General features: G+C 38.3%; 1 protein-coding gene across 2 annotated transcripts in view; it reads right to left on the bottom strand.

Moving 5' to 3' along the window:
- The window catches only part of ELP4 (elongator acetyltransferase complex subunit 4), a 168095-nt gene that overhangs the window by 22149 nt on the left and 126538 nt on the right, over positions 1-19408 (bottom strand). Inside the window, exon 10 of one of the 2 annotated variants that reach the window (XM_081882973.1) lies at positions 7517-8172. The exons of the other annotated variant lie outside the window; for it this stretch is intronic. Within the exon in view, the coding sequence (XP_081739099.1) occupies positions 8149-8172 (24 nt within the window). The 3' untranslated portion in view covers positions 7517-8148. Of the gene's footprint in view, positions 1-7516; positions 8173-19408 lie in introns of those variants that run through there. 2 annotated transcript variants of the gene reach the window in all.

Genomic DNA, 19408 nt, shown 5'->3' with positions numbered 1-19408 from the left:
GTTTTCTTAAACCAGGGGTGGGAACGTCTGGCTCATGTGCCAATCTTGGCCTGCAAGGTGTTTGCGGCAAGCTATGCCCATCCACCCTATACCTGATTTCAGGCAGGTATGGGTGGGGCTTGATTGAAACAACATCCAGGTGGTTGTCAGGAGCCTTTGAAGTGCTGCACAAAGTCATGATAAGCAGGTCTATCCTTCCTTCACATCAGCCGATACGTTGGGAAAGCAATCTTGCTTAGCACTGAGCTTGGATATAGGAATGAGCTCTGTAGACCTGAGTCTAGTGCTAAGCAAGATCACCCCAGTGGCTGATGGGAAGGGAAAATGATCCTGCTGAATTTGGGCACACCAGAGAGCTCCCTAGAATTAATTTAGAATACTGCCACTTAAATCAGTGGGCTATATTCAGAGGAAGGGAGGCAATTTTTGCTGATCACTTCTTTCCTCTGTAGTCCCTGTTGAGTGTTCTGGAGTGTTGAAGGACTGTCTGAAACAGCACAAAAGGAGTGAAGGAAGCTTCATACTGAATGAGGAATCAGCAAAAATCGACTCCTGTTCCCCTTCCATGAGTGGGAGCTTCTGCTAGAGATGTTTGCAGAAGGGCTACTCTGGATCCAAACTACAGCGACAAACCAGACCATAAAAAGTTTGAGCATTAATTAATATTTCTGGATCCCAATAAAATAAAATGCAAATTGAATCTTATCTCTTTCCATACAATGTGCATATGATGACGATCTTCCCAACAAAATTCTAAACCAATTCTATCACATCACCACAGCTATTTATTATGCCACAAACAGTATATATTTGCTGCCAGCCTGAGAATATATATTTCTTGCCTTCTCATGCTGGCACTTCATTTCTTTAAAAAAAAAAAGATATATGAAGCACCTTTTAGATTTAACTAGTGTAGATGTAATATTCATGCCAAATTGGTAAAATAAGATATCCACTCTCTTCCAAAATGCCTGATGCTATTTTTATTTGCTATTAAAGTTGAGTTCATGCAGCAAATATTCATGTTGACTATGTAAAGCTGCATCCACACACACACACACACACACACACACACACACACATATCTAGATAACCTAATAGTGGTGAAATGGTTCCATCTCCACTGGCTTTGCAGACAGAGATTTAAGTTATTATCAAAGATGCTGAATGGATGTCACAAAAGATGTCCTTGTCCTATACACAGTCATCTGTGTCTCCCTTATTTCATTAGCCAATTTGTTACTAAGCAACCCACTTGCAACTGGAGGTATTTTAGAAGTACAGTGAATACCACCATTACTACTTAGTTTCATTCTAAGACTTTCACTCCCAGACCATTATGTATCCATATGGACATCCATAGGAGAATGCTTCTAGATCCAGCTCTATACCTGGAGGCTCAGGCAGTCTCAGTGGTTAGAAGTGCCTTTTACTAATGGTGACTGGCTTGACAGCTACAGCCATTCCTGGACTGATAAAGCCTTGCCACAGTAGTTCATGCATTGGTTACTTCCAATACTGGATTTCTGGGGCTTCCCTCATGCCTGATCTAGAAGCTGCAGTTAGTGCAGAATGCTGCAGCATGATTGCAGACAGGAGTGAGGCTTTGTCAGCATATAACACCCCTGCTCAGAGGTGTTACGATTTACCATATTGGCCTGAATAAAAGCCACACTTTTTTTTTTTTACAAATTCCGACTGCGACCTTACAAAAATTGGCTTTTACGATATCGCTGCTGAAACAGACATACGGTAAAATGGAACAATGAAATGTTTTATTGCCGATTTGTGAGCTTGAGTGCCTGCGGAACTGCAGCAATTGAAAAGCGATTTGCGGTTTTAGCGGTTGTACGGTAACTTTTGTGGGCTTGCAAGATCAAAGGCTTAAATTGGCTCTGAGTTACAATTTTCAACCTGTAACCCAATTTTAAGGGAGCGGCTTATATTCAGGTATTATCTTTTCTACTCTCCCCCCCCCCCCGATTTTAAAGGTGTGGCTGATTTGCGGGTGTGGCTTATATTTGGGCCAATACGATAGTATATAAAGACCTTAACAACCTGGGACCAGTTTATGTACAAGATCACCTTACCCAACATGTGCTAACTTGACCACTTTGATTGGCAGAAATGGCACTACTATAGGCGTCACATAATGCCCATTCCACTTTTGTAAGAACTCAATCATTTAGTTTGGCAGCGTGCTAAAAACACTTTTGCTTAGATAAACCTACCCAGATGCTTAGAAAGTTGGGGTAATTTTTATCTGTTTTTGTATTTTAACTTTTGTATGCTTTAAAGTATGGTTGTAAATTTTTCTTGATTTTCTGGTTTTATCTTTTTGTAAAGCATTTTGACACTAATTCTGGGCCAGAGGAGCTAGGACAGCAGTCGCCAACCTCAGAAGACACCAAGCGGGCTGTGAAAGGTACAGTGCACAGAATGATTCCTGTCACTCCCCCAGAGAGGAAAGAGAAGGAAGAGATGGACTTGGAGAAGTCTTTTTCCATTCTTGATCTAACCCCATCAGATCCAAGGCTCCTGATGGTGGATGAGTATGGTGATAACTCATTTGCTACCTTCCATGGTGACGATACTGAAGAAAGGGAATTGCAGCCTGGAAATGAAAAGCTGAGAGGAAGGAGTAGAAAGTACTCAAACCATAAGTACTCCTGCCTTTGTAACTAATCCCAGCAATACAGTGGTACCTCTGGTTACGTACTTAATTCATTCCGGAGGTCCGTTCTTAACCTGAAACTGTTCTTAAACTGAAGCACCACTTTAGCTAATGGGGCCTCCTGCTGCCGCTACACGATTTCTGTTCTCATCCTGAAGCAAAGTTCTTAACCCAAGGTACTATTTCTGGGTTAGCGAAGTCTGTAACCTGAAGCGTCTGTAACCTGAAGCGTATGTAACCCGAGGTACCACTGTATCAAAATAAGCTCCAAGAGACAAGAGGGGAAGACTTAAGAAGAGAAGTGCTTTTTTAAAACTTCATTAGTTTTATTACTTCCAGCAAGTCGTGGTTTTGCAAACTTAATCTAAAATAAGCATCATTTTGATATAACATGGATTCATCTAACCCCTAAATTGGTCTGGATAATTAAAAAAGCCCACCTAATTTTATTACAGAATTGATATAATGAATAATGAATAATGCACACTAGCACAATCCTATGTATGCTTACTAGAAATTCTACAGTGTTCAATACTACTCTCAGGTAACTGTGCATAGGACTGCCATGTACATCTTCTTCAAGTTGTGAAAAATATAAATATTTTCCCCACAAAACATCTTAATGTTAATTCATCATCATCAGATTGTAAATTCATAGCACTGAATTTGCAAAGAATCAGAGTTATAACAATTTAATTAAAAATATTGTCCTAATGATTTAAGCCTTTTTAAATGTTTCCAAATGCCCAATGAAGAGATTTTATATAGTACAAGAAACATATGTCTCATGTCATGAAAACTGCACTTGAATACATAATATAGCTCCATAAATAGATTACACTTGAGATAGCCCAAAGAAAAAACCCCACACAAATTGTAGAAGAGGTTGTACATGTGTTAAATCACAAAGTCAAAGTGTAGAAATATTATTCTGACACTGTGAATGAATGTCACTTGCATACTTTTTCAAAATGATTTCTGAAGACATGTTAAAGGCGATTTGTGTTCACATAATCATGGTTTGCACTATTCCTTAGTGCTTTTAATAGAAGATTAAAAGCATTATTTGGGTTTCTTCTGTATATGGGCTGTATATGGGCTGAGATCCAAGAAGGTGTTCCCAAGGACTTGGCCATGCCCAGTAATAATTATTACCTTTTTCTATACTGTAAACCTTTTAAAAAACTCCCCCTCAGTCTCCTCCTTGGTTTGCTATGTGGCAGGTAAATATGTTGTTTAAGAAAAACAGGGCAAAAGGGGCTATGGTTTTATGGAACCAGTTGTGAGGGTTCTCCCACCATACCATGTACAAACTTTTGAAACTGAGAAGTTTTCAAAAGTGATTTAGTTAATGAAACTTCAGCACAACAAACAAATGAATGAGTGAGTGAGTGAGTGAATGAATGAATACCCCTCTAGACATGCTCAAGTCCTTGTAGTTCTTTGGATCTGATCCCAGCCAAAATGCATCAGACTTCTCACAAGATTTATTTGTGAAAGTGGTTCTTGGTGTCTTCTAGTTTGGGATTAACAGAGAAGATTTTTTTATCATAATCCCAAACTCAACAGAGAAAGTTGAATTTAAACACCGAAATCAGTGCAGCCATGATTACATCTTTACTGAATTTAGAAGGGGAACACTGCTTCTGATCTCTAAACTGACAGAGCGTATAAAAAGGCACATACAGCTATTTAACCAAAAGCTTCACAAAAATCACAAAAATAATATTTAAAACAATATATAGATAGATAAAGGAAGTCAGAGCAAAACTGACTATTCACTACTGTGGTTTTTAAGTTTAAACAGCTCTTAAGTTTAAACAAATGTACCCAATTAAAGCACAGGTAATTACCCAGCAACAAATCATCAAAGGTGGAATAACATCACTAAATGTAAGATTTTCTTTTCATGCATGTACGTATATTGGTAGAACTAGCTGAGTGGGTTAGTTTGCCTATCAGTACATGAGACCTTAATGGAAGTCGACAATCATCAGACTGGTTATGGAGCAGCCATCAAGAGTGGAAAAACAGTGTATTGGAACAAGATCAGAAAAAAAAAATCTCTATGCTCCATGTAATGCATGGAGTTCAATTTCAGTAAGCGAGAAAAGTAGGAAACTTTAATGACTAAGAGATGGCATTACCAAGGTCAAAGACTATTTCTGAATGAATAATCATTGGATGACCAACTGTAGTTACTATTTTTAATATACTTATGAATTAGAAACAGTATCCTAAATGCCACAAGAGGAATGAATATTAATACGCCAATGACACATTTTGAACAGACTATTGCACAAGAAAAAAGTAAAGGGCTCCTGTGAAAAATATACAAACTTGTATTATTTACAACCAATACAAATGGCTCTGTGAAACAAAACTGGGGAGGATTATTCAATATTAAAATAACTGAAGATGAATGGAAATAGGTATGCAGGTATGCAGAAACTAAATTCATTTCTGGTAGACATGACTTTAAGAGAGAACTATACTCAGTTCATCTATTGTAATACAATATAGATGGTACTACACACGGGACGCGGGTGGCACTGTGGGTTAAACCACAGAGCCTAGGACTTGTCTATCAGAAAGACGGTGGTTTGAATCCCCGCGACGGGGTGAGCTCCCATTGCTCGGTCCCTGCTCCTGCCAACCTAACAGTTCAAAACCACGTCAAAGTGCAAGTAGATAAATAGGTACCACTCCAGTGGGAAGGTAAACGGCATTTCCATGCGCTGCTCTGGTTCACCAGAAGTGGCTTAGTCATGCTGGCCACATGACCCGGAAGCTGTATGCCGGCTCCCTCGGCCAGTAAAGCGAGATGAGCGCCGCAACCCCAGAGTCGGCCACGACTGGACCTAATGGTCAGGGGTCCCTTTATCTTTGCACACAGTTACAAAAAGCAAAATTGTATTGCGATTTGCCAGATTCACAGCAGAAGAAGATGCATATTTGCCAACATTTGGTTGGAATGCCTTTGGATAAAAAATATATATTGTATCAGTAAGACACCATAAATAGTATCAGCTGGGACATTTGTGATCCAAATGAATGCCCCAATGTTACTGGGAGCAATTAAGTGACAGCAAGAACATGGAAATCAGCTGTTTTGCAAATGATTGGTCAGCAGAGAAGAAAGATTCAGATCAATATATATATATATATATATATATATATATATATATATATATATATGAATAAAATTATGGCTTATAAGTATAGAATCATAGAATTGTAGAGTTGGAAGGGAACCTAAGTGTCATCTAGTCCAACCTTCTGCAATGTATGGGAAGAAATAAATTATTCTGCAGAGTCTTCAGAATCACTGGCTTCTATCCACACAATTTTGGAATAGATACAAAGCAAGAGAATTAGCATTTGTGGACATTTTAGCAATTTGTTGTAGAGTTTTTCTTAACAATTTAAATGCACCCTGTCCTCCTTTTTATTGGTTTGTTGCTTCCTGGTTGGCTAATTTGTTCATTTGTTAAGTAATTGAGTTAGAAATATGATATAAAACCAGGAAATGAGAATCTTTATAGACCTCTGTTAAATTAGAACTCATCTTTGTTTCTGGTGAAAGTAGCTGGTTATTTTGTTGCTTTCTATGATTTTATGGGAAAGAATAATACAACTCTAATGGTTTGGAAACAGTGTTATATCCTAGGGCCAATTTAAGCATTTGAAATTGTACCTTTGGGGGGTACAGCTGGACGAAGGAAGTAGAATCTGATGGCGTATCCCTTTTAAATCCTGGTGATTTGCATGAGTGTAGCAATCTAGAAAGGCATTACTGTTTCCAAAAATGCTCGGGCTACTCCTTTTGGAGAGATTTTCATACAGTGGGACCTCGGGTTACATACGCTTCAGGTTACAGACTCCGCTAACCCAGAAATAGTACCTAGGGTTAAGAACTTTGCTTCAGGATAAGAACAGAAATCGTACTCCAGCAGCGCGGCGGCAGCGGTAGGCCCCATTGGCTAAAGTGGTGCTTCAGGTTAAGAACAGTTTCAGGTTAAGTACGGACCTCCAGAATGAATTAAGTACTTAATCCGAGGTACCACTGTATGTCTGAACCATTCCTTAGGCATTATTCTCATTCTATTCAAGGATTATAATGTTCATCTTATTTGTAAACAGGTTTCTATATTTAAAACTTACACTACTTAAAAATGATAGTGCACTTAAACGATCAGATAAATGTTATATATCTAGTGGAGTGAATCAGGCATTCTAGTTAAAATACAAGTGCCCTTTATTTTATGACTGACTAAATCATTAATCAAGATAAGTATGAGGAGACCAGTTTACTGTGCTGCCAACTGCCCGGCAACCATTCATAAGAATTGTTTTTAGTAGCACTGCTGTTCCTGGAGACCATGGCTGTGTTAGCATATGCCCTTTTCATATTCTGTTTTAGAAGTAAAAATACAGAAATAAAAAAAGAAAAGAAAAACTCATTATTGGACAAATTTTCAAAAATACAACTGGCATCCTAAAACTTCCATTGAATCATTTAGCTGAACAGCAAGATTTTATGGAATGAAATTTAATCCTACTTTCAGAATTAGAGTACATGCAAATTAATATTTTATAAGAAGTTACACTTCTAAAATGAAATATTACTTTAACTATGAATAAATGCACACAATTAAAATTATCCCAGTTTCAGAAAGTGCTAAGAAAAAACTTAACAACCTTGTTCAAACCTACTATTATTCCAAACACCAATTCATAATACTGTTACATTTTCTCACCTACCAACCCACACAATCAATATAATTTCTCCACAATATCTCTTTCTGTTTTGAACAACTTTCTTTGCATAGGCAGAGAATGTATAGTGCATTTGCTTTTTATTGCTTCACATGAAAGAATTACAACCATTCAAAGTTATTAACAATGAAAGAAGCACAAATGATATACACTGAAGAGGAAAGAAAAATTATTTTTAAAATAGTACACAGAAATATGAAAGCTACAGGGCACTTGCCTGCCAATTTTTTTAACCATCTAAAACCTAAGTTTGCAAATTTGGAAACTAGAGAAGCAGAGATTTTACATGCATTTATAGGCCCACTGACTAAAGTGAGATTTAAGACAATATGCACACTATAATGCTAGCTGCTAGTGAAGGGGGCTTCACATTATATTTTATTGCATCGCAACTAGACCCTCAGCTGTAGATCTCCTTTCTACTGGAATCAGGTAACATTGCTTGACTGCTGAATTGGTGCCTGGAGGTAAAGGAATGGATGGAGGGCAAAAGGTTGAAACTGAATTCCAACAAGATGCAAATATGATAGACTGGTGGTTGTCAGATCCAGGATAGAGGTTCATGACTTGCACTCCAAATATGTAGCCTGAGAGTACTCCTGGATCACACCTTGTAAAGGCTCAGGTAGTTGCAGTGCCTGTTGCTTGCTCCAACCATTCCTGGATACGGATAGACTGCCGTGGTTATCCATGCCTCAGTAACTTCCTAATTTGATTGACTGAGATATAATTTAATGAAGTTATTATTAAGTTTTCCATGTGGAGTCATTTATTACACACTATATTATGCTCTGACCCACCATGCAAGCTTTGAGCGAAGGGCAGGATATGAATACTGAAAACAGACACAGAAAAATTAGTTAACAGCTATTTATTCTCAGATAATGTAAATATGGCTATTCTTAGGACTCCTCCTATATCTGGTGTTCATACGCTCTCACCCTTGGCTTTTCTGGAAGTCTTTATTTTTGCACATCCCTTAAAGTTTATTGTCACTACATTATAATGTTCTGTGGATTATATTCTATTATTATAGTGTTTTAATCACAGCCCTTTATTCTTTGGTACCTAAAAGTGCAGTTGCACAACCTCAGCATTTTCTGTTTCTTTAATATTTTTTTCTTTGCCCAACATAGTATTATAAACCTTGATAATGTCCCCTTTACTTAATTGTCCTTTTACTAATCTAAAAAGCTTTCATCTTCATCGGGAAGATGGATCAGCCCTCTGATTTTAGTTGGCCTTACTCCCGACACAATGGGCTCATCAATGCACTAATACTCTGCATCTTTGCCTACTTGGCCTGGCATATGGAACAAGCAGCATTTCCAGAAAGTCCTGAATTTCAGCCTCCTACTTAACAAATAAAAGCTGTCTTCTGTGATCTCGCAATTCTTAATGTCGTTTGTAATCTTATGTACCACAATCTGCAACTCTTCCAAAAAACAACACTCTTCAGCAGTTTGCCTACTCAGTTTATATCCATGAATTCCACATCAGGCAGACATGTTATACGACAAACATATTACAAATTCCATTACCAATGTTTCTAATGATTTAATTTCTCACTACATAGACATCACCAATCAACCCTGGGAGTATTCATTGTCTAGGGGCACTACATGATCTTCCTCTTGTACCCTCAGTTCTAGGGCACTTATACCTTGAGACAAATACTTCTTTTGCTTCAAGTGGCGCTCAGTCCTAGCTAGAGTGGAAAGCTCAATTTCTGTTTTGTGTATGTTCTTTCCACAGACCCTTCTGCTCTATTTCAGCAGTACTCTTAGAAGTTCACAATGAAAATAAGGCTGAGATGGTCTGCGTTTTAAAAACTTTCTCCATGTTATTTTATGCAGGTAGTAGATAATTCAAACATATAAAGCCCGGGTGGCATTGCGACTGCTGCACATTTATTCAAAATGGAGCCACAAATGTCTCTAGGAACAACAGATGTGATGATGTGCCATCCCTCTGAAGAACAAAGTATCAGGGAGGAAATATGGTTGCACCCATGGGGAAAGTTTTTAAAAAGCCAGTCTTCAAAGCACTTCATCTACTATGAGCTCTCCAAGTATGAAACCTGAGTGATAATAATGCCCCAACCTGTCTTTTCACTTTGGAATGTGAACCGAACCAATTCTTTGACCACCTCTAGTTCTACCAATATATTTATTGACACTTAAGAACATCTGAAGCATAGAGCAGTTTCACATGCTTCTCAAATATTCAATTATACACCAAGTACAGTTTTTGTTCCTCTCTGACAGAAAGGGAAATTACGCTATAGTTAAGTTCGTTACTATATTATATGTATCATATCACATATTGCTAGTATCAACTGAGGAAAATAACTGATATGCAAGATCCAGCAGAAATGTAGTTGAATGTTAAATATGATTATGGAATTCCGTTTTCCAGTTTTTGCTCAGTAGTACATGAAATGTTAATGCAATATTCAGAAGAACAATTCTTCAGGATAAAAAAAGCTCCTGATTGGCATCAGGCAGGATTTGGGCATTAGAGCAGATTTACACTTCATGACATGTCAAAGCCTTTAAACAAATACTGCAGGTTTCTATTTGTTCACATGCTCATCTTTACAAAGATGGAACTCAACCATACCAGGAAAATAAAATATACAGTACATTATACATATCATACATCTGGAAATGAAACAGTTAAACCAAAACTAAAAGCAACAGGCAACTGCACCTTTTATCATAAAAGCTGAAGTGTTTTTTACAGAAGCAATAGGGAATCAGAAGGCATGCACAATCCAAAACACCCCAAAACAGAATGAGGCATGAATTTGAATTAGTTGCCATACATATTATGACTAATGCTATGAAGCAACAAAGACTTTGAACTAGCAAGGATCACTACTGCTAACCTGACATCAAATAATAGCAGACAAAACAGCTGAGATTATATGGAATCCTTGAAGCTTTTCACCATAGTTGGTACTTTATGCATGCCAGTTTTATTATCTGCATAAAATTTCCAGCCAATGGCAAACTGCATAAACTCAACATTTAATGAGGAATGCTGTCACCATGAGTCATACTTCCAATTTGCATATGTGAAAGACATAAGTAAATTCATTCAAATTTATGCAAATTTAAAGTTGCCAATTACTAGCAGTGAGTATGAGCTAATTTTAAAAGTGTCTGGGATACCTTCAAAGACAAAAGGTATCAAAATGGTTTATCCTGATAATCAAGAATCTTCTACAGGGCATTCTGTAATTCTAAAAGAATCTGATATACTTAACAGATTAGCCCCCACCCAGGAGACCAGAATATGCACTCCATCCAGATTTGTGAGATCAGGTCACTGTTGCCACTAGAACAAAAGGAGAATTAGCTTCTGAGCTCTGTTTCAAAAGGAATTTGTTATTTTCTGAACCCTAGAATTTCAGAAGTCATTGCTGCATGAGGCTCCTATATTGGACATTAGCTGGAAATTTTTTTATGGACCTGGAAAGTGGAGAAAGGTGTGCCACTGAACACCTGCAGATTATTACAGATGAAAAGAAGCATACAGAACTCTAATATCATTGATACTGATTATGAAAGGCAGTAATCATGCAGAAAGCTCTGGTGTTTTAATGGGACCATACTCTGCTACTTAGAAAACTAGGTGCCAAAGGTTTTATGATGACCAATACTAAAATTATCATTTCAATAAACTCTGTCACTGACACCTGTACTAACAGTTACAGATATATGAGTTACCTACTATTTTCCCAACGCTAAGTTTATTTTAAATTACTCAGAATATGGTCATAACTGCTACATAACCACCAAGACACCATGTTATTTACATTGTTACTTGTGCAGTTTATTGTACAAACAAATAATTAATCATATATAAAACATCTGATTGTAAGAACAATTGGTTGTTAGGAATCATGGCAAACAAATGGAAAGCAATGCTATTACAACAACACATTATTAGGTAGTGTTACTTTTGAGCACTTTCCAAACAAATCCTTGCTATGGCTTAATATATATTTTCCTCCCCTCCCCTTCATATACTTTCTTTTTACTTTGAGATAACAAAAGGCATCTTTCGTAAGCATTCTTTTCCAAGTAATCAAATTTTATTTATATATTTTACTATTAGGGTATTTTGCTATGATCCTGTGTGAACTTTGCTTGTATTAAAATGAGTGGAAACACATAATTGTTATCAACTACCAGAGTAATTATTTAGAATCTCTTACTAGCTGCCGTAATTGGGACTGCCTTTCCCCATATAAAACTGAATCAGACCCTGCAATCATCATCTGAGCACCTTTTTTGTGAGTCTCCTCCATGGACTCAGCTATACAGCTGCAAATAAAACATTTTAAGTGCAATAAACAAAGCATTTTCAGAACAGTTTTTATGTGTGTCTAGATTCCACCCCTCCGAGGTCTGGAGGATGGCAACACGAGAATGGGCCTTTTCTGCATTGGCTCCCTGCTTGTGGAATGCTCTCTCCAGGAAACCTCACCTGGCATCATTATTACAAAATCACCACTGCTTTGAACACAAATTGCAGTTTTTAAGCTTCTAATGAGCTGGTCAAAGATACCCAAAAGAAGATGGAATAGTGTATTAACATGTTGTCACTCACTTTCATATTAACAGCACAAATACAATTTGGTCTAAATATATAAACTGGCAATGTATAGGCTTTTACCCCTCCATACTGAGATATATGAGCTTTGAGAACCAAATGTACAGGCTTCACTCATTTTAAGTTTTAAAGGGGTTGCTAGTTTTAGCTAGGATATGTTGAACACGAACTAGTGATTAAATATAAAAAAGTGAAGAGCACTAAATATCTGCAGAACATATCTTGAAGACACCCCTAGAGGTACAGCATGTTACCAGTTTAAATTTTGAAAGCCAATTAAAACATTGCTTCAACCAGTTCTGTTCCAGGCATAAAATCTGAAACGTTCTAAGTTACCTGCAATATCTTCAGGTGCCAGGCAAAAATGTTCTTTTTCAACCAGGCCCCCCCCCTCTGTGTGTGTGTGTGTGTGTATGTGTTGGGAAGGGGGGTTATTGGTAATTTTTGTTATTCTGTTATGCATTCCGTGTCTTATTTTGTGTTTTTATGTTGTAAACTGCCATGATTTTTCAGATGAAGGGTAGTGTGTGTGTGTGTGTGGAGAGAGAGAGATGATGATGACAGTAGCAGTCCTGGATCAACATTAGAAATTCTGTCTGTCTGCCTTTGCATGCAGCTTGCAGAGACCCCTCAATCGCAGGACTGATATATCCATGGCAAAAAACCTGGAAAATGCACCTTCCTTAGGAAAGGGAAGGCCTCCCACTACAAGACAGATGCACTGGTTGAAGGGAATATCACACCATGCTGCCTTGGTATGCTGGGAAGGGCTAAGTTCCCTTGCTGCCCCAAATTTTTGTTAAATGCTGAGAAGGCAGCCAGAGAAGCCACAAGGAAGATGGAGCACTCTGCTTCATAGTAAACAAAAAAAGTGGGAAACCACCAAAGCCTCTTCCAAACTAGGACTACTCTGGGGGAGCAAACCTGGTAGTCCCACTCAAGTTGCAAGTCGGTTATTGAACTTGTTGGCTAAAAACAGAGCAGTTCGGGCAAAGTGCAGCAACAACTGCTGGAGAAATAAAATCGTGGCCCCACTCTTCAGCGCCGCTTGTGGAAACCACCTGCTCCATGCCCATTCAACTTTGTGGTCCAAAGAAACACGTTGTGCATCTTGAAAAGTTAAAAAACAAGGTGCGAGATTGGTTGCATTATGCTCAAATCCAGGAAGTTTTTAAAGCAGACAAAAAAGTGGGTTTTCAGGAGGAAAAATCGAAACTAGAAACAGAGTTGCTTGAGCCAAAATCTAAGCTAATTTCGAGAATGTATAACTTGCTGCTTAAATGGAACACACAGGATGAGATTGTCAAATCCTCTATGATAAAGTGGGCACAGGACTTGGGGCATAACATTATGTTTGAAGACAGGGAAAGGTTATGGAACACCGGAATGAAATTCACGGCACGTACTGCCTTGAAGGAAAACATTATGAAAATGATATACCGGTGGTACATGACCCCAGTCAAGCTTGCAAAGATATATCACCTGTCCGATAATAAATGTTGGAAATGTAAGGAAGAGGAAGGGACATTTTTACACCTCTGGTGGACCTGCCCGAAAGTGAAGGCCTTCTGGGAAATGATACATAATGAACTAAAAAAGGTGCTGAGATTCACCTTACCTAAGAAACCGGAGGCCTTCCTTCTGGGCATGGTAGACCAGAGGATGGTCAAGAAAGATAGAACTTTCTTTATGTACGCTACTACAGCAGCAAGGATTTTGTTGGCAAAGCACTGGAAGACACAAAATCTACCCACATTGGAAGAATGGCAGACGCAGCTGATGGACTATATGGAGTTGGCTGAAATGACTGGCAGAATTCGAGACTCGGGAGAAGAAGAAACGGAGGAAGTTTGGGAAAATTTTAAGGACTATTTGAAAAAGCATTATAAGTTGTATGAATGTTAAAAAATGCTCCTTTCTAGGAAGGTATAGCTTCAGTATCGGCAAATTTCTGAATTGATAAATAAGACACTATAAGACAGAAGTGAGATAATGAAATATTTTTATTGTGTGGAAATTAAAAATTAATGCAATTGTACTGAAATGTTTACATCAGATAACACGATAAAATGGAAGATATATTGTTATGTATAAAATAAGTTAACAAATTGCTGAGGTTTTGGTTACACAGGGAATGCAGTGCTCGGGAGATGGGGGGAGTCCATTGGATCTATGGAAGTATGTATTTGAAAGTGGAAATTTGTTTATTAAAAACCTAATAAAATATTTATAAAAAAAAAATATGTGCAATAAAACTGACTGAGAAAAAAAAAAAAAAAGAAACACGTTGTGCATCTTGACTGGCCACATACGCATTCCACAGAGTGTCCCACTGACTACCTCTTCCAAGACTCCATGGACATAGAAGGGTTTTTTGTGGGGAGGGGGGATACCAATGTGAGAAGTCACACACAGAACATGGTGGGAATCAAAAATGAACATATACTAGAAAGCCAAGAGGTAGATGGACAAGTACACACAAACCCACACTCCTTAAATAAAACAACACCACTGACAAAAAGCAGGTAGAGGAGGATAGACTGAGATAAACACCGAAACTTGCAAACTGACCAGAAAGGCTGAAAAAGAACTGGGCAACTAAACACATGAAAGGATCCCAACTGTTATTAATTGCAGGCAGGGTCCGTCTAGGAAGAGATGGATGACTCCTCCCCTGGAGAGGAGACAGAAAACCCTGCCTGATTCTTCCAGTAGCAGGTGTCATCCCTATCAAGGAATGTCCTCTAGTCTCATCTTGCACAGAGGGATTTAAAGGTTTCCCATGCTAACTCTCGCCATCTGTGCAAAGCTAGTGTATCAGGGAGACGGATTCTAGCCTAGCCTGCTTTCTGACATTCTAGCTTTGCTCTAGTCTAGGAGGTTGTAGAGTACATGCATGAGGCACTTTAAAAAAAGCAATACCCATGAGCCTTGTGTGAGGGTAATGCTATGCCATGGGTATATATGGCTCAACATCTTTGCACAGTATCCTCCTTCCAAATAAGCATGCTTAGGATTGTAGTCATTTATAGTTCTGTTTTATACATAGTGCCTTAAAAAGCTTAGTGCATGTGTTCTGCACTCATTACTTCTTCTGGGCTTTTAACCACATATAATATTTCCTGTTCCGTACATTATTGAAATAAAATTTTCCAAGTCTGTTTCTATTTAATGACAGTGGCAAAAGGTTATTGTCCATGTTTGATGAAGAAGTTAGATTCAACAGGAAAACTTATTATTGCTACCTTGCACTTCATAATAAAGTATCACCAACACAAAAAAGTTAATTAATTTCTAATTCTTTATTCTTTTATTTAGGTTTTATGAAGGTTGATTGGACTTGCTCCATCATTTTACGGAAAATTAATTATTTCAAATACATGCACTACTTTATGCAACCTGCCTGATTTGCATTGAGGAAAATTCAGCAGAAGTAATTGAGGCACAAGCAAATACTGGCACTGACTGAACTCAATTTTCATTCCAAATTTCTACAAAATCCCAAGACACAACAATATCAGATGCAAGGGGGAAAACAAACAAAAGCAATGTGAAAAGGGAACATGAAGAGAGAATATTACAAGAATCAGAGAACAAAGGGATTGCAAAACTATTTTAGTGCCATAGATGAACAGTGAGGGCTTCATTCACGCAAGGTGGAATAAGATATCATATGGCATCCTGACAATTGATGTCTTCATTTAAATGTAAGAATTTACATTCTAATTAGAAAGAATTTACATCTTAATCAGAGGCAGCTGTATTATCTTGTTACTGTTTTTTTCAAAGGTAATGAACTAAAGTACTGCTGTGCTTTTTCAACCAGAAACTAAATAGACAGCATACAGTGTTATTTTATAGCCTACCTGCTGTAAGCTGTTATTAATATTTTCAAAGATTAAATTCCAGTTACAATCTTTTAAAAATAAAAATTGTATTTGACACCATTCAGAATGATATGATGGAGACTTATTTAAAATGTTTAACCAATACCTTTTATAACTTGCATTTTTGAGAGTTTGTACTTATGGGGTATTATTAATAAACCACCAATAAAACAAAATGCTATATTTTTAGACACTACTAATAAGGTATTTTATCTAATGTAAAATAAAAGCTTTTGAGAGTTACAGGAGTAGGAAAAATGCAAGTTCTCCCTACTCAATTCTACTTTGAGACAACACTCTAAAAGCTATCAGCTTTTCTCTCAGAGCCATGTTCAAAAACCAGTATGTGAAATGAAATGAAATCTGGACTATTAAACTGGAAAGATGAATGAGATAAACTACAGATTCATGAAAAACCCATGACTAGTAACTCTCTGTGCCTCAGTTCTCAAGGTAAAACTGGGGGGTGGGGGTGGAATTTGATGAATTTAAACCAGCAATGTAGCTGTGCACCTTGGTTTTACTGTTATAACACTGGATCTCTGCTGTCTTATTTAATAGCATTATTTGTCATTTAAAATGTGTTGTTATGACCTGTGGTTTTGAGAAATAAATTTCTTCTGAGTCTGCTCCTGATATTGCTATATTAAAAATATGTTAAATTCTAAAAATATGTTAAATTCTGAGTTAAATAAATGTTAAATTCTACACTTCTATCTCAACAGTTCATAATTCAATAGAACACATATTAAATTAAAGCCATCTTTTTTGATGTAAAGAGGAGGGGGGAACCAAGGAAGAAAAATATTGGATGCCTGAGGCCAAGCATTATAAATACAACTCTACTGATTTTTTCTAGTAACTTTTTAATTTTACGACTATCAACTAAACATTATAAATACTTTTTTGCCATTATCAACCTTGTCTCTTGAAAGTCCAGCACACCTTTCTGTGTTAGACAATCACCATTATCTTCAAGTAAGTGATCGTACTTAGTGTCTCAGAAAGGACTGTGGGCAGCACACCCAAAGCTGCCTTGAGATAAAACGAAAGAATGGGAAGGTGGTACGTATAATGCAATATATTGTTGCAATTCTGGGGTAACAGAGTTTGGGGATGCAAAGGCACCCATAACTGTTAAAGTGAACTTTAGAAATTAATAAAGGGTAGAATTTAGCTGATATTTGGGAGTATTGAAGGGAAGATGCCAGGCCAATGGAAAAATACAGGCTAAGCACCCTTTCAAGGCTGGGGCCTCACCCAGGATAGAAGTTATTAAGCATAACAAAAGGTTATGCCCCATCACAGGGAAATCCTTGGGTCTATGCCAACAGAGGCTGCCAAGGTTACGGTGCGCAATGACGGTAGGTTACAGGAAGATTGTCACCTTTTAAAATTAAGCTTGGAAGAGTGGGGAGAAGGGGGTCTAGCAGACAGAGAGGAGGAGTTGCTTGGCAATGGGTTTTCTGGGAAGGGAAAGTGGGAAATAGAGAGAATTCCATGTGGGGGGCTGGAGGGAGAATGCCAAGAAGACTGGCTGGAGACAAACTGTGGCAGAGGCACAGAGATGGCATTGAGAAAGCTTCTGTATGCAACACTAAGCTGCTGTGAAAGACAAGCCCCTCTTGAGATGCGAAGGCTGTAAACTCTGCTCTCCCTCCATCTGCACACAGGCTGTAAATATGTGTTAATAAACCACATTTCTTAAAGATTGCTTCTTGATTCCCAATGCAAACTCAACCCAGGTAAGCACCTGGAACCCCTTGGAATCTTGCTTGGCAGAGATTGGGAGTGGCATGCAGCCTTCATAACAATTCAAAAATAAACAAGCGTGCCTATGTTGTATAATGGTTTATTTAGCTATAAATCAATCTATTGTAACTGTTATAGGCAATTAGTATGCACTGTTGTTCAGCAAATGTTATGAATTGTGAACTGGGAAACTTGATTTAAATCAATTATTTAAACTGGTGTTTTTTATTGGCGATGCAAGTAACAACTTAAATTACACTGATTTAAATCAATTTAAATGGTACCACTGGGGCTTCAGGGCTGGGGTCTTTGGACTCAGAGGATGGCATCATGGAATTAACCCAGCTCAGGAAGATGGGGGCGAGACAAACTCCTGAAGTAGTGTTTCTAGGAAAGTGCCATCTCCTCATCTGACACTTCCTTTGAGTCCATGGCATCTCCCAAACCTGGGGGCTCTGAGCCTGGAGTCATGGCAGATAAAGGATTATAAAATGATGCATGTTGTGGAGAAAGTGGATAGAGAGACGCTTTTCTCACCTTCTCTGAATGCTACAACTTGGATCAATCAGTGAACTGACTGGCAGGAGATTCAGGACAGATATCCCCCTCCCCTTTTCCACAGTGTGTAATAGTCACACAGGACTTAATTAATCTAACTTTTTACTACAATATGACTTTAAAAGAAGACAAGCCAAATTCATGGAGGTTGAGTCTATCAGTGACTACTAGTCACAGTGGTTATATTGCACCCTTCAGGCTTAAAGGCAGTATGCCATTAAAGACCAAGAGCAAATAAGCTTTCATGTCCTGCTTGGGGACTTCAGAGAGGCATCTGGTGGGCCACCATGGAAAACAGGATATTGGACCAGATGGACTGTTGGTCTGATCCAGCAGGACTCCTACTGTACTCTCTGTTCTTGACAACAAGAGGTGGAGTATATAGAACCACCTGAAGGCCCAGATTTGCCCCCAGGGTCACCACCACTCTCTGGGAGACACAGAGAACAGGAACTGATGGCAATTTTTCTCCTTTGACCTGGATCAAACTGGATCAGGATTCTAGCTAGTATGCACTTTTTCCAGCATTGATGAGGGCAGAAGAAGAAAAAGACAATTTCTTGTGATCTGTAAAAGGTTTGAGTTGCTTTTCGGCAGAGAAGTAGGATCTGTATAGAGGACTACTTTGTCCAGTTGGAACATACACGGCTGAGTGTCCAAAGACAATGCCGCCAGCTTATATGTGGGTCTAATGTATAGTGCATGGGTGCTTACTTTTTTTGACCACCAAGAATACTCACTTTTTCCAAAGGTAGGTGTGACCACCCCACAATTTCTCCCATACAATTTCAAATGCGGGTGCGCGCGCGCACACACACACACACACAGAAACCCCTGCACCTGCTCAGCAGATCTCTGCAGATGAGATGAAGTCAGCATCCTATAATAACTCCTATAATATTAACTCCTATGATATGAAGATCAGGCAGGGGTCACTTGCAACTACATCAGGATGCTGGGTTCTGTCTATCCCAGAACCATGTTTGCTTTGGTCATTTTCTTCTTTTTGTAGATGCTGCATAAAATTGGTCGCAACTTGAGGGAAAAGGACAATTTGTTTGGTGGTTGGACTGCCCTCCCCCCCAAGTGGGGTTATCCACTCCTGGTCTAGTGGTTACCACAGTCTTCAGCACTG

This window comes from Podarcis melisellensis (genome assembly GCF_964234715.1).
Source record: "Podarcis melisellensis genome assembly, chromosome: 1".
Taxonomy (NCBI): Eukaryota; Metazoa; Chordata; class Lepidosauria; order Squamata; family Lacertidae; genus Podarcis; species Podarcis melisellensis.
Note: the sequence above shows the minus strand (reverse complement) of the source record. Positions and strands in the feature narration are given on the sequence as shown.